Below are 15305 nucleotides of genomic sequence, written 5' to 3' on the forward strand. Positions count from 1 at the left end.
AACAAACTGATAGAGACAAGGACAGGATTTATTTTCACATTCATTATGTAGCTGATTCTCAGGACTGCCTGATCATTCATTTCCCGGTATTTCAAATAAACCCATCCCTGAGCCATTCCTCAAATAAGCAGGGCAGGGCCCGATAATGCACCTCACCTCGCTAACACCAGATAAGGTTGCTCGAGTCAAATATGGTGGGAAAGGAATCATGAGAATGACTGAACAGAGTTTCCATTAGGAAAATTGAAATAGCCTCTGCTGCTCAGAGGTCAGGTCTTCTTGGAAATAAAAAAAATCCCTGCATTTATGACGTACTGCATGGACCAATAGGCATGGATGGTCCTCTTAAAGAGTCAAGGTTTTCTCTTATGCAGAAAACTCTTTAATGACGACTAGAGCAAATCAGTGTCCACGTCAATGAAAACTGTACTCCCTGTTCCGAAAGAGTTAGGGTTAGGGTGGTTCAACTCCTAAAAATAAGGATGAGAATATTTTATGTCCAACTGTTACCAACCATTTCACTACAGCATAGCTGATTCATTAACAAACGAGCAAGATCTATTGGATTTGAAGATGTTTCATGTTCCAAGTTTAATATATATAAGCACGGATTTCTGGGCCAGCTCATTGGTATTGCCCAGGTGTAGTGCATTCATGCAACCAAAACGACTTAATCAGAATGCCATATTGTTCATTAAATAGGCATTGGAGGAAAACCTGGCCGAAGGCCTAAAAATAAAGTATTTCAGTCACTTAAGTGTGCCAACTTTCCCAGTAGCAATTAGTGGCTAATTACTTGGGCACTGATGCTTGCAAAGCACTGTTCTTGCTACAACTTCCAAATAGTAAGCAAAAGATATTTTTGCCTCAAGCAACTGAGAAGTGCTAAGTATTTGTTTACTTTGCATCTCAATATTTGTACTGTTTGAACTGTTGATCTTTGCACAAGATACCCAGTCACATCCAGATTTCTGCACATCATCTTTTTCCTACAGCACCTGTGACCTATCAGCAGGAGTGTGGGCTCAAATCACAACAATGTAGACATGTGCAACTTATAATACAACTCATAATACAAAGAAAAGTGTACACACTTTTTAGAGTGTTTAAAGCATGTTGTTTCATTTCTCCATTCGCTTAGTTGCTCACCTCAAACGAACCAGTACACCAGTTTAGTTTGCATCCTTTTCCAATGGTTTGGAAAGGACGATTCAGATTCTATTTGGCTTTCCAGCAAGCACTTGAGCTGGAACACATCTACATTTGGACTGGACCGAATTAAAAGCAAATCTACTTTAACGAGAACACAAATGATATTACTCAGACGTTTGCCATTTGACTTAAAAGTAATCTTCCTAAAACCAAAAAAGACAAATCTATCGTAAGATCGTCGTTAGTGAATGAGCTCTACACTTATAATGATGGATATACTTTCAATCAATCAGCATGCTGTACCTGGACCAGCATACATAATACCAGAACCTTGAAACAGTAGCAGATGCATAGAATTCAGTCATCACTCACTTTATCACCTACATCTGAACTCCACTTCAAATTGCGTACAGAAGGCCAAGCTGAAAGGAAAGGTGTGTTTGGAAAAGCATACCAGCAGACAGACAAAAACCATCCTTCTCCCATGTCTGTACTGACTATATTTATTATTGGACATGATAAAAGCCATGAGACAATGAAGGGAAACCAGAAAAGGAGGAATCTCCATTAAATTGAATAGAGACTCTTTGTCCAATAGAGCTTGACATTTTCAGAGTGTATGGTAACTTGCCTTATAGCCAACAGGCCTGGCTACCACGATCCAATGAAGCCTCCAGACTCTGTTTGACCATGCAGCTGATTGGCAGCCACCATCAGTTAGCTGGTAAGTAGAGAAAGCTATATAGTCTTAGCTCAACATCTCCAGGGCCTCATTATAAGCCTCATTCTCCAGCAGCTCAGACTCTTATGTCTGAGTGCCCAGAAGTAGCAACAGGGCCCATTTCATCAGAAGCAGCCAGGAATACATTCTTCCTCTACTAGGTCTGTTCAGGGCTGAATAAGTCTTTGTGAAGCCTGATATGTTGTTGAAGTGACAGCCCGCCTCAAATCCATTTACAATCAGGGGCAAAAATCTCCATGTAGTTTCTGGTTCAGCTTTAATCCCAGACAGCACCACACCTTTATCTCATAATTACCTGCAAGGAAATACACAGGGATTGTATCAGTTTGAGTAGGAATTAGAGGAAAGACAGGGAGAACGCCCATGCTGTGAACACCCTGACAGCCAGACGCTGGATTACATGGCTAGAATAGTGGAGTTTTTATGTCTCACATGTCCATGTTGCATTAGATGTAGTGAGGCAGTGTTTAAAAACTAGAGCTCAAATTGTGTACCCTAGGAGGTACTTTTGCTTTAGCACTTAGCCAGATATTTTGACCGAGGAATTTCATAGTTAATTAAAAAAAATAATTTAAGGGGCATTGGTGGAGCAGTGGTAGGTTTGCACGCCCCATGTACGCAAGCTATGGTGCTCCAAGCAGGCGGCCCAGGTTCGAATCCGGCCTGTGGCTCCTTTACTGCATGTGGTTCCCCTCTCTGTATCTACCTGATTTTCAAGCTCTATCCACTGTTCCATCTCTACAATAATGGCACAAAAAGCAAAAAATGAAATTGAAATTGAAATAGAAATTCCATTATAACATTTGTAAGGTCAGCTATAAAACTTGTGATGCTTTTTATTGTAATAAAGTTAATTATTGCCTTTTTAGGCCAATAAATTAGAAAGAAGAATAATTAAGCTTGGATTAATAAAGATAAATAAAAATACACTAGCTACAAGTGATGGATCGACAGTTCAAATATTAAGAAAAAGAAAAGTAGTAAATGGTTTAAATAGCTTAAGTTATCAAATATATACAGTTGTAAAAGCTAAAGTGGTTTTAATAGCTAAGCAATAGTTAAAATGTTACGAATGTTAGCCTAAAGTAGTTGAATTAATGAACAGCTGGTACTTCACAAAATGTTACTGAATAAAATGATTTGCTAAGAGCATTGGATACGCCAAAAAACAGTTGAAATAGTTAGCTTATAGCATAGTGGTTTGACTTGCTAACAAAAATAAAGGATGGCTGAATTGACTAAAATATTTTCTTCTTACCAAGAAGAAAATCAAAAAATCAAACAGTTGAAATAGAGGATACATACTTAAAAGTCTCACAAACATTGATAAAATGTTCAGCCTCTCTCTTAAGTTGACATATCAAAAATTCCCTTGTATACACTGATACATGTTCTTTGTGTGAAAAAAATAACAATAACAGCTTTAATATGCCCGTTGTTAAATTTCATCCACTCTTCAAAAATGTAAAAAAAATGTATTGTGTTTGTGGTGGTGTTAGTCAAACTAGTCCTAATATGAGAGCTGACAACTGTTACAATGAAAGGATGTGAATGATGTAAGGTGATAGAGAAAGTGGATGAAGACTTTTAATAGTTGCTAAAAGAGAGGTCCCACCGATTAAATTCATGCTGTTAAATGTGCTAATTTATTCTTTTTTATTCAAAAATAAAATACAATGCATTACAATTCTGTGATTTCCTCCAAACTTGTTCTGACTAATACAATTAAATGTATAATTACATTAAATTACTTCATGATCTGAAAAGCAGCTAGAACACAACCAAGTGTTTAAACACAGGGATACATTTTTTTTTAAATAAACATCCTTGTCATTAACTCATCCATCATTTGTGAATATCCTGAAATAGAGTTCAAAAGGCACACGCAACATTCAATGACAGTTTAACTCAACAGAAAATGGTTTCTAGGAGCTGAATTTGTGTGATGAATATTAATCTACTGTCCTTAAAACACTGGATTTTTGCAGAGATAATCTAGTACGCGATTTATTTATTTAGTGTCTTATTTTAGAATCTAATGGGGGCAGCTATTATAAAGAAAATTCAACAAAGATTTATACAATTGCTTTAAGCCAGAGTAAAAAATGTGAAATGATCATTTGATTCAAGTTACATCAAATATGTAACAATATGAGACACATTTTATATTTGTCCCTATGTGTGTGTATGGATTTCTATTGTAAAAAAACATACTACTCTAGAGATCCAACCATCAACCAACTCAACACAACAGTCAAAAAACACGGACTTTATTTCAAATTGCTGCAACAGGGGCACTAAAAACAAACTGCAGAGAAACACACGGGGCCCCGAGTTCAACTCACTTGGATAGAAAATATTTTCATTTAAAAGTTATGAATAAAATGAAAGCACAGGAGAACATATGGTGGACGAAATGATTTGGAACTCAGCAGAGAGTAGCTTTGTCCAGCCAACAGAAGAAAAGGAACACTTATTTGATTATAAGAGCACAGTTTGGTGCGGCTTTCCCACTTCTCCGAAAAAAGAAAGAAAACATGACGTTAAATTTCAGGTATAAATAAAAAAAAAAAAAAGAGGGGGGGAGGGGGTGACTTCATCTTTCCCCCCCCAATCACCCCCCCCCCCCCCCCCCAAAAAAAAAAGAAAGAAAATGAAATCTCTACTTTTGAGATTATGGGGTGTGCAAGTAATTAAACTAAAACATACAAAAAAAGCTGTGACAACACACCTCAACATACATACATGAACAATCCCTCACACACACACACACACACTCATACAATTAGAACAGAGCACGCTGTGGCTATCAACGCAACTGACTGAATTCACAATACATTGATAAACTGACAGTGCAAATCTTCAGACGGCTGCAGAGAACTAAAATAAGAGCGAAGAAGATACACCAACAGGACACACTTTCAAACATTTTGTACAATTCATAAATGAGTTGGATCTTCCTTTTTTTCGTTACATTTTGGGAATCAGATGGAATGAAGCTCCAGAGAAGCCGGTGAGGAAATTATCAGTATATATTTATTTTTTGGGGGATTTAGCGCTCCTTAGAAGATTAAAAAAATGCCTTCAAACAACTATTAGTAATTTTTTAGGATAAATGTAACGATACCTTCTTTGTCTTAACCCTATATCAAACACGTTTAAAAAAATGTTTAAAACAAGACAATGTCGTTAACTACATAAAACATTCTGGAGCACCGATGTCATGAACATGAATCGTGACAGAATGATGATCCAAGAACGAAAAATTGAGAAGCCAAAAAGGTGATTCAGGCCATTCTAAAGGCAGCGATCTCGACTGGTGGGCACTACTTTTGGGCTTAAATGTAGACGCATGTCAATCCAGTCAAGCAACTACAGTGCATCGTGAAGGTGTTACTCATCTACAGGGTTCAAATGAATGACGTCCGACCTCCTGAAGCAGGTCAGGTCACCCTGGTCCACTACACCTGTACGATGTGAAATGCTTACTTTCCAAAAGTGAATTCTCAGGGGGAAAAAAGGTAAGAGAAGCCTGGGAAAAAAAAAAAAAAAAGATCACAAGAACGCTCTGCTCACAGGACTCCCCCCCCCCCCCCCCGTAGGTTTCTCATCCTGCAAGGCTAGTGGAGTGTTTTTGATGACACCCAGATTTTGACTGTACCTCACAGTCCTTTGGGTTTACCAGAGTTCTCAAAGTCTCAGAAAAAAGATTTCCTGAAATGAGTCCAGTCACAGGATATGGAAGGATATTGAAGTGTCTGTTGACTGGATCGAAGGGAGTTACAGAGTTCCTGCTCCTGCTGTAGCTGTTTTTTTTTTTTCTTCTTCACCATTCAGCATCACCAATGGCTTTGGAGAAGACATAGTCTCTCCCGTTTAGATTCATAATCCCGTCCTTCAGGTGGAATTTCCATTTGTTCTTACTTCTGTGAATCTGCACAATAAAGAGAGGAAATGAATGGTGTGGGCGTCGGGGACAGATGGACACTGTTTCATCTTACAGTGGATGCAGTCTCTAATGTCTTTAACCCATGCATGCAGAGAACTCAGCCAGACGCATGCATTGCCAAATTTTGCAGACAGCTCTTTATAAATTCTGAATTAGTACCACATAGGATTAAACTACACGGATCTAGACTAAAACTACTATGCCATGACTTTTGTTTATACTGTCTCATTGGTTATCGCAACAATATGTAGTTCCTGAAAAATTAATTCCTTTGTATTTAAAGCTACTGTGGGGAGTTTTTAGCTGGATATGAAACAGACTGAAATCAATACTGGCGCCTCGTTATGTCCTTCAAAAGCTATTGAGAACATCAGCATAGAGATCGACTATTTTCTATTACTGTTCTTTTTAATGGCTGAAGCTACCGCTGCAGGGTAGGTGTAACAGCTCACTACAGTAACAGCCTTCTTTCCCCCCCCCCAACTATTTCCTCATGAGTGATATATTAAACTTGTTTTTTTTTTTGTTTTAAAAAAGGCACAGAACAAAATCTGCAAATAGATAAGGTCCAGTATTTTCTACAGGGATGGCTTGTAGGACCTTTAATTCAAAAACTGTTAGCAAACTTTCTGCCTAACTCCTGGGAGCACCGGTAGCCTAGCGATTATGTTGGGCACCACGTGTACAGAGGCTGTAAAATAACTCCCCCAATAGTTAAATGGGGCCCATAAGGGGGCCTGAAATCATCCAGTGCGTAGTCATCTTCAGTTGGTCAGAAGTGGCTGTTAAGTTTTCCCTCAAATAAGATCTTCTTACCTTGTCATACTGGCACACCACTACATTCTCTGTATCAAACAGCTCCTGGTCCTCCTCATCACTGACATCATCCCCGCTGTTCAGTGGCTCCTGGAGACGACAGCAAACCAACAAGTTTCATTTGTGCAGGTCTACATAATGATTCCAAAGTCTGTCTCAGGATTTCTGTTCTATGTAGCATTTAAACACACAGCGTGGCTGATTGTGGAGAGCTCATCTTGTATTTGTAACTTGTATTTATTATCTTAAGAATACACAATGTGATAATACAGTATTGTTTTGGCTTTATGTGTATGTGTCCCTTTCAGGCTTCTGCTGTGTTTCAACATGCAGGTGAATCTTATTAATGTGAATGAGGTTCACCTGGTCCGAGGCTTTTAAAAGAAATGGCTGGCGGTGTCTTATGCCTCGAGGACGAGGATTGTGTGTGTTGTGTTTGATCATTGAAGCCTTTGTCCATTATTTGGTTGTTATTTTTTTTTGTTAAAATAAATCCCATGTCTAAGTGTTTTAAGGGGTTTTCTGTGATTTGTTTGGTCAGTTTGTGGGTTGCCGCTCTACAGGGCCACCTCAGGGTGGGATGTAACAGTACAACAAAAGTTATTTTCCCGAACAGGAGACAACATCTTAGATTGCACTGCTCACTGTCCAGAACACTGATCCACTAAGGGAAAATCTAAATGTTTAGGTCATATTTTTGCTTCATCCCTAGCCTACCTCTTCAACCTGCCCGTCCTCGCCCCCGTCCTTGTCCTTCTCCTCCTCGTCATCTTCGTCGTACTCCTCTTCCTCATCCTCGTCCTCTTCCGAGGAGGTGTCTCCGGCACCGTCCACCTGCAGCATCATGGGAGCCTGCTGGGTCTGCGGCTGCTGTTGAGCCTGAGCTTGCTGCTGGGCCTGGGGCAGAGCTTGGGCCTGTGGTGCAGCTGCACCCTGGGCCTGCTGAAGCTGCTGCACTAAAGCTGCCTGACCAGGCTGCTGCGCCATACCTGCTGCCTGCATCACCTGGACGGGGAAGGGCCCCAAAAAAGAAAAAAAATATCAGTCCCAGTAGATCGTTGATATCGATGTCTATCAATGCTTGAACTATTTGCAACAACAAAACAACCATTACAGCAAATGCTAACAAATGCACAGCAAACATCCTGAGAAGAGCGATCAAATGAGTTATGAAGTAACTGAAGAAGAAGAACTGACCTGTGCATTGCTTTGGACTTGTTTTCCTGAAGCTAACACAATCTGCTGCGGCTGGATGATGACTCCTGTTTGCTGTGGCAGGCCTCCCTGCATAGGAGCCAGAACCTAGAGAGAGAGAGGAAACAGGAAGAGCTCACATTTTACTAAAGGACGCTGGTGTTTCCCTCTAACAGAATGACATCTCAATTTCTCATTCATTTAAAGAACTATGTTATTGGCAAACATTAAAAGGTCATTATTGTTATGTATGAAACTGATGCGGCTTTCACACTTTGCAGAAATCTCCTGAAAAACTCCTGATATTTCCCGGAGGATCTGTATATGTGAACACAAAAAGCCAAATGTTTCGCTCGGAGTTTCTCCTGCCAGACCCCTCGTATTTTTTCTGCAAGTCCGAGCGAGCTGATGTGAGAACGCCGCAGGATTTTCTCCAGAGAATTCAGCTCGAGTCAATAGGAGGGGGAGTGACGGTTATATACTGTGACTGATGCACGGAGTGTCCGCGTGCGACCACTGCGATCTCTGTGCACGTAATGAAGCGGCTGCATTATGTTTTCTGTTCGTCAGTATGTTGTTCTCCTCTCTTTTGTGGATGTTGTCATTCCATTCAACAACACATAGCATTGATATAAAGGCAAATATTCTCATTATAGCGGTCTCTGTGGCTTCATCCACCACTTTCGCGTTGTTGTTTTTTTACGTTACTTCTTACCACAGCAGACCCCCCCCCCTCTTCCCTCTTCCCCTTCCCGTCTGACAGGGATAGCCTCCCGCTGTGAGGAGCATATGTGAACAGCAAAGGTCAGGAGAATCTCTGGAGCAGTCCTTCTGAAATGATCTCGATATTTTCAGGAGCGCATATGTGAAAACGGGTTCAGTGACCATAACATGTTATGGACCAAAACAGGATGTCAAGGGTTAAATACACAAGCTGTTAGAAATCATTTACTACCAAAAATATAACAAGAAGTATTTAGACATGTTTGTGGTATAACCCACTCAAAATGTTGCATTCAAAAAAGGCATTCAGTTCATCGGGTCAGGGTGTTCCTACCTGTGTAATGGGGCGTACCTGCTGTATGACCGGAGCCTGTACGCCACCAGGCTGCATCTGCTGCTGCAGGAGGATCTGCTGCTGAGGCTGCTGGATGATGTACTGAGCCCCATTGGGAGCACGCACCACCTGCAGAATCTGACCTGAGAGACCAGGAAACAGAGGAGGCATGAGTGCCGTGAAAGGACATGCATCACTTGATTGCAACAGCTGATGGGAAGTTGAAGCACTAAACTAGAAAAAAAACCATAATTGTGCAAATTATAGTATTGTTTCTCGATAACATGATGCACAGATAATCTCTTGTGTGAGTCTTTCACCTTGGCTGGTGATGAGCTGTTGGTATGGGGTGACCCCTGTGGGCAGAGCGAGGGTTGCTGCAGTAGCTGCTGCACTCTAGAGGACAGAAGAAGAACACACCAGTCGATGAAACCAGGCAGTGAGGTACTAATCTTCAGGCAAAGCTTGAGTCCACAGTTGTGTTATTCAAGAACTTGGAAAACAAGCTTGAAAGTGGTTTTGAAAGCCCGTTATGGTTATTACAAACACACACTAGGCACAACACAGATATGTTTGACTCAGTTGTTCAGAACATTTCTCTAGAGAGATTTTAATATTTATGAAATACAGAACATCCTCATCATAACTTAAGTTCTAATTTTCATTTTCTCTCTGCTGTCCTGATAAAAGTATTTGCATTGACTCGTTTTCATCAGCGAGGCTCGGTGAAAAAAGGTTAAGGGTAAAAAGGCGTTTAAGAATTAAGAAAATAAAACTTGCAACAGTGCAGATGAAAAGCTTTCACATTAACAGATTGCTTGTAGAACATAAGTGTTGGTAAAGGAAGGGAGATGTGGAAGCGTTTTTAAAGGAAAAGGGAGGAGAGAGGGTGTGTGTGTGTGTGTGTGTGTGTGTGTGTGTGTGAGAGAGGCACACAGGAAGATGATTTTACCCGGCTTGATCTTAACTGTAATCCAAACCTCCAGACAACTGTCTGAAGGTCCTTCCTCTATCTATTCTAGCATTCGAAGTCCCTTCCTCAGTCATCCTGTTCTGTGAAACTCCTGCAGACACATAAAGATCCTATTGTTCCTGCTTAGACTCCAGTTTTTGACGTTTCCCTCAATACAAATATTTCACCATCGGAGTGAAGGAAAGTCCTGGAAGTTTATCTTACAATAAAAACAATAATAGAGTCATCTAAATTTGACATCTCCTCACAGGCCAAATGGTAGAGTTCTGACCAAACAGGAAAACGCTCTGAGGAGTGTGTGCAGGGAGCATGTGTGTATCCATGAGTGACTCGCCTTTTGTCAATAAATTAAAGAAATGTACGAGGGCGTACCACAGACAGGGTTGTAGAGCTGAAGTATTTAACAGAGGGTTTCCAGAGGTTGCGAAGTTTAATTTATTTTGTTACTGCACTAAACACGTCTCTAGTATACGTTCAGACTAATTGGCAGTTGTTGTTCTGATACATTTAGAAACTATTCTTCCACCGGTGCTAGCTCTGTCATTAACAAACAAACATTTCATCATTTTGATTTTGTATGTCTCTGTATGAGCACAGTGTTGTTTATAACTAGCCCTCTCAGTTATATGTTTATATGTACATACCGTAAAACTAACTGTGGAGTTGTGTACGTCCAAACTGTTACTTGATATTGATTTGATATCCACTCACCATCCCTGTTGCACTCATGTGCTGTAGAATCTTTGAATCCTGAACAATGACTTGCTGCTGGGGAGCTGTGGGGAGAAACACGCTCGAGTCAAACCAAAAAACAGCTCCAATGAAGACTAACATCATGAGAAGAGAATCAATGAGCTTGATTTAATCGATTCATTTAATCCAGTTTGGGCTTTTCATTGTAATCTATAAATAATGAAGAGGTTGTTTGTTATTAATTCAAACAAGCCCCGCCTTGTTCTTCTACACTTGATCTCTTCAGTGGCAGAAGATGTGAAGGCTGTGTGAGACATATTCACATGTTTGTAATGTGCAGGACACTTTCTTTACTACCAAAGTGTGACGCACCTTGCTGCTGCTGAGGAGGCAGGAGGACTTGCTGGGTCTGTGCTGGCTGGGTGACCTGCTGGACCTGTTGGATCTGCTGAACGTGCTGCTGCTGCTGTTGTTGTTGTTGTTGTTGTTGCTGCTGCTGCTGCTGCTGCTGCTGCTGAGCGGCCTGCAGGGCTGCCTGCTCTTCTGTATGGAAGCCCTCCACTGCCTTCGACTGCAACAGTTTGTTTTCCCATAGCTGAAGCATCCCGGCAGAGGAAAGGAGGGATAGAGAGGCAACTTTAGTTATTAAGAAGGAGTGAAGCAATAAGTAATCAACAGTGAAGACATGTTGAAATATTGTTCCAAATATGTGTCTCCAGTTTAAATATTATTTTAACACGTCCTAACTTTCTTCAGACCAATCCAACCTTTGCTGTACTGAGGATATCCTGAAATGTAAAAACCATCTGGTTCCTACAATACAGTGAAGTAGAGCAGTGTTTCTAAAATGGGAGTACTAGAACCCCTAAGGGTACTTTGGAGAACTGCAGAGGGTACTTGAAATATTTTTAAATCTTAGTAAAGATTTCAGTCAGGCATAATCCTGATACAAGCATACTATGATAAGTTCGTAAATACAGGTGCACATGTACAGTCTATTCTATAACTGGCATCATTTTTTTTAATTTACTGCTGTAAAATGTTCACAGTCACAGTAAAGAAGTCAATCATCTGAAATTTAGTTTTGTGATTTACATCTTGATTTGGACATTAATTCATGTATAGTTGAAATGTAGCCGCAATACAGTGAAAAGATGTGGGGGGGGGGGGGGGGGGGGGGGGGATCTGCCACATACATAAATAAACATATACATACATACAAATATATAAATATTATCCCTATCCAGATATGCATAGTATATTATTGAAAATCATATTGAAAATGAATGAACATGGGGCTGAACCTCACACACATCTGTAATAGTGATATTTCGAATTAAGTGATTGTACATAGGAACAAGCGTGCAGGGTACTGTTACCGTTTTCAGTTCCAAAAGCACTTGCTCATCCACTCCTTCGTCCAGGAACAGCTCTCGCACCTCGCTGATCACATCCTCTATCACAGACCTATAAAGTTTAGGCTACAAGGAAGACAGACAGAGAACACACTTCATTATGTGGTGGGTACCTTCACCCTTCTGCAAAATAATAAAATAAAAACAGAAGAAAAAAAGACTGGTATTATAAATGTTTACCAATTCATCCTGGCGTTTACATAAAATTTGTAAAAAGTGTTTAATAGGAAATCATTAGTTAACTTACTAATTATGCTGAACAGCATGTAAAACAGGATGTATTACGAAACATTTGATTTCCCTCTGCCAAATAAGCATGAAATAGTGTTATATTATAATATCTGGTGAATAGCTTTTGTACTTTGAAATATCAACAAGTCCCTGCTAAATAATCCCTGGGATTTAGCTATAAAGTATGCACGACACAGTGTGGTGTAACACTAATCCATATGAAGCACGTCTGTCTGTCTGTCTGTCTGTCTGTCTGTCTAAACTAGGTAAACAGTGTATATCCCTCGGGGTCCCCTGTCATGTAGACTATGGCGCATAACAACAAATAATACAAAATGTCTACAAACGACACAATAGTCGCATTCACAACCGGAAGATACGATACAATGTACACCTAAAAGCGACAGACACGTCGGCCGTCGCACTGCGTTGCATTGTCCCAAATGTCCGCAGCACGGACCTCGGTCTCTCCTTTCCTCCCCCTCGGCCTATCTGCTCCTCCACTATTTAAAGCTCAGTCTGGTGTTTATATGTAGAGCCAGTGACGTAGCGTCGAGTAGCACCTTCCCATCCCGGGCTAGTCTATATTAGAGAGCCAATATGGCTGTATAAAACGAGGCAGCAGCGAGGAGGAGGGCCAGAACCGGAGCGAGGGGCGACGTGGAGGCCATTTTACGGAGCGGCAAACTGCGCGCTCGACGGCCCCCGTTTTTAATGCTTCATGTGCCGGAATGTAAAGGATATTTCGGTGTTTTATCGAAGAAGTGCTCTGCTTTGTAGGCTATACGTGGTAAATAGTCGGTGGGGAGAAGGGGCAGAGTCGGTATGATATGGGTAAAGTGGTGGTGCCTTCAGGTCGTGGAAATGGTGGACAATGATGAGGCGTTCAAACTCAGCGTTGACGACTATCGGATCATTTTTGTTTTACTTTTAATAAAATAAAGCGCAACTCGTTGATGCGAAGGTGCTTGGCGTACATATGCGTTTGAAAGTCCATTTTAAATTCAAACCAATATAAGCTTATTGTTATCTTTTCTCATTTTGTTATCGAAAAGCAACGCAAAGACCGAAAATCCATTTTATAACCAATTCACCCATGACTTAAAAAAATCAAATCCAGAAGTCAAAGAAACACTATCATGAACCATCCAACTGATGTAAGCTTCAATAACGAAAAGAGCCAATTATTAACACCATTAAATGCATTTCTCATCCCTACTCTTTCATTTCCAAGCTCTCTTTGCTTTATAACAAAACCTGCTCCTCGTCCTTTAGCAATCCCTCCAACCAGTCCTCTCTGAGAACAGTTTCTAAAACTCATGAAAATGGCCGATTGACTGAACTTAAGTATTTTATTTCAAATGTCAGTGAAGTGATTGTTAAAGCAGATTCTTTGTACTGAACTAAATAAAAATCAGCTCGTCGACAGCTCCCATTATCTTTACCCCATTTCCCCCGCTGACAATCCTTAGAGATTGATCCTTACCACTGGGTTCGAGTTTGCCGAGCTCGCCATTATACGCGTAGTGTAAAACCACACGGAAATAGGCGAGAAATAGAGCCAAAAATTACGAAAAACGACTTAAAACAACTGGGAACGGTATTCTAAAACAGCCGGCATTACTTTTGTAAATAAAACACAGTTTATACGGTCTTATTTACAATCCCGGGCTGCGACTCCCCAGCCGTCCTTCTTCCGTCGTTGTCCTGCTTTATATACTGAGCGATGGAGCTGCGAGTGCGCGAGACATAGGGCAGGGTCAAACCACACATATCGCGAGATTTCGAGCGGAGTATGATGACCAATCAATTCGCCTGCTGCTGGGAAATGAAGTTTAAATGTGGTAAGCTGACTGGTAAATAAATGTGAACAGATCGCATTAGCTTCATAATGCTCGGTGATCTTCTTTACTGAATTGGACCAAATGTAAATATTACGAACCATTTAAATGATTTAACTCAAAGCTCCGTGAGCCATGCTTACTTTAAGCTTTAAGTTGTATTTAAATTGACACTTTATATTTAGGTTAAAATGTTTCGTCTACTTGCACTGTTGTTAATTTACTGCTCTGTGTGCCTTTGAATTGCCCCCCGGGGACAAATAAAGTTTTTTGAATTTAATTGAATTACCACACATTCGTTGGTAATTGGTCTTACATGGGCTTCATAGAGTAAACTGGTTTTTCACTGAAGAAAAAAAAAACATTTTTTTGTTTTTATTTGTATTAAAATGGTCTAAATTTACACAATGTGATTTGTGACATGAGATTGTGACATGTTTAAAGATTTGTTAGATTATAAAATTACGCCTAATATTTAGCCTATAGCACCACATTACAAAACCAACAAACAAAAGGACATGTATATAGGCTATATTAAATATTTACGACACATAGGCCGATCAACACATTAACGTTTCTGTACTTTACACATTCCTTAAAAAAAAAAAAAAATCTTCAAGCATTTCATAATTTTCTTGGTCTGTGCTGAATGTTGGTGATCACACTTGGGAAGCAGTTCTCTTTTTTTTTTTTTATAATAGTAAGCCTATTTTTGTATAGTATTTTCTTATGGGCTCCGTTCATTGTAATGTGGTGTTTTGTACTTGACTATATTCTTGTTTATAAATCTACAGTCAATTGACGGCTGCTATTTCTTGAGTTTAAAATATAATCTTTTATTTCTAACGAGACAAGACAACTGTTAAATAGTTTAAACGTGGTATTATGAAGATGTTAAAAAGAGCTCAACAAAAACCAATGTAATTGAAAAGCCTCGTACACATATATCTAGCAGTATAATGCAAATGTATTGGTAAGATATTAAATGATAACAGCCATTCATCTGCATGGTGAATACTTACTTTTGGAACATCATTTGTACATAGCTTTGCTGAAATAACTGCAGGATGAATGCAGGATGTTTACGTGTAATGAAACACCTGATCCAGGATGTTAATGAGTAACTTGTTTTAAGAAGCTGCACGGGCATCACTGCCTGAAGTTGGAGAATTGAAACTCTACTGACCAAAGCTTTAGCTGTTTGTCTCATGATGGAGTAACCATGAGCACACATGGCTTTTT

General features: G+C 40.0%; 1 protein-coding gene across 2 annotated transcripts; it reads right to left on the reverse strand.

Moving 5' to 3' along the window:
- Positions 1-4148: 4148 nt before the first annotated feature.
- On the reverse strand, positions 4149-13944 carry gtf2a1 (general transcription factor IIA, 1). 2 transcript variants are annotated; one of them, XM_061052533.1, is made up of 10 exons: positions 13709-13944; positions 11956-12057; positions 10949-11171; positions 10595-10659; positions 9231-9306; positions 8929-9053; positions 7857-7961; positions 7377-7664; positions 6660-6749; positions 4149-5828 (listed from the first exon to the last, which is right to left on the reverse strand). In XM_061052533.1, the coding sequence occupies exons 1-10, from the start codon at positions 13736-13738 to the stop codon at positions 5721-5723; spliced, it is 1212 nt and encodes a 403-aa protein (XP_060908516.1). In that variant the 5' UTR covers positions 13739-13944; the 3' UTR covers positions 4149-5720. The 2 variants fall into 2 exon arrangements, with proteins under 2 accessions (XP_060908516.1, XP_060908515.1); XM_061052532.1 differs by having other exon boundaries at positions 8911-9053.
- Positions 13945-15305: the final 1361 nt, after the last annotated feature.

Source organism: Labrus mixtus, chromosome 12, assembly GCF_963584025.1.
Source record: "Labrus mixtus chromosome 12, fLabMix1.1, whole genome shotgun sequence".
Taxonomy (NCBI): Eukaryota; Metazoa; Chordata; class Actinopteri; order Labriformes; family Labridae; genus Labrus; species Labrus mixtus.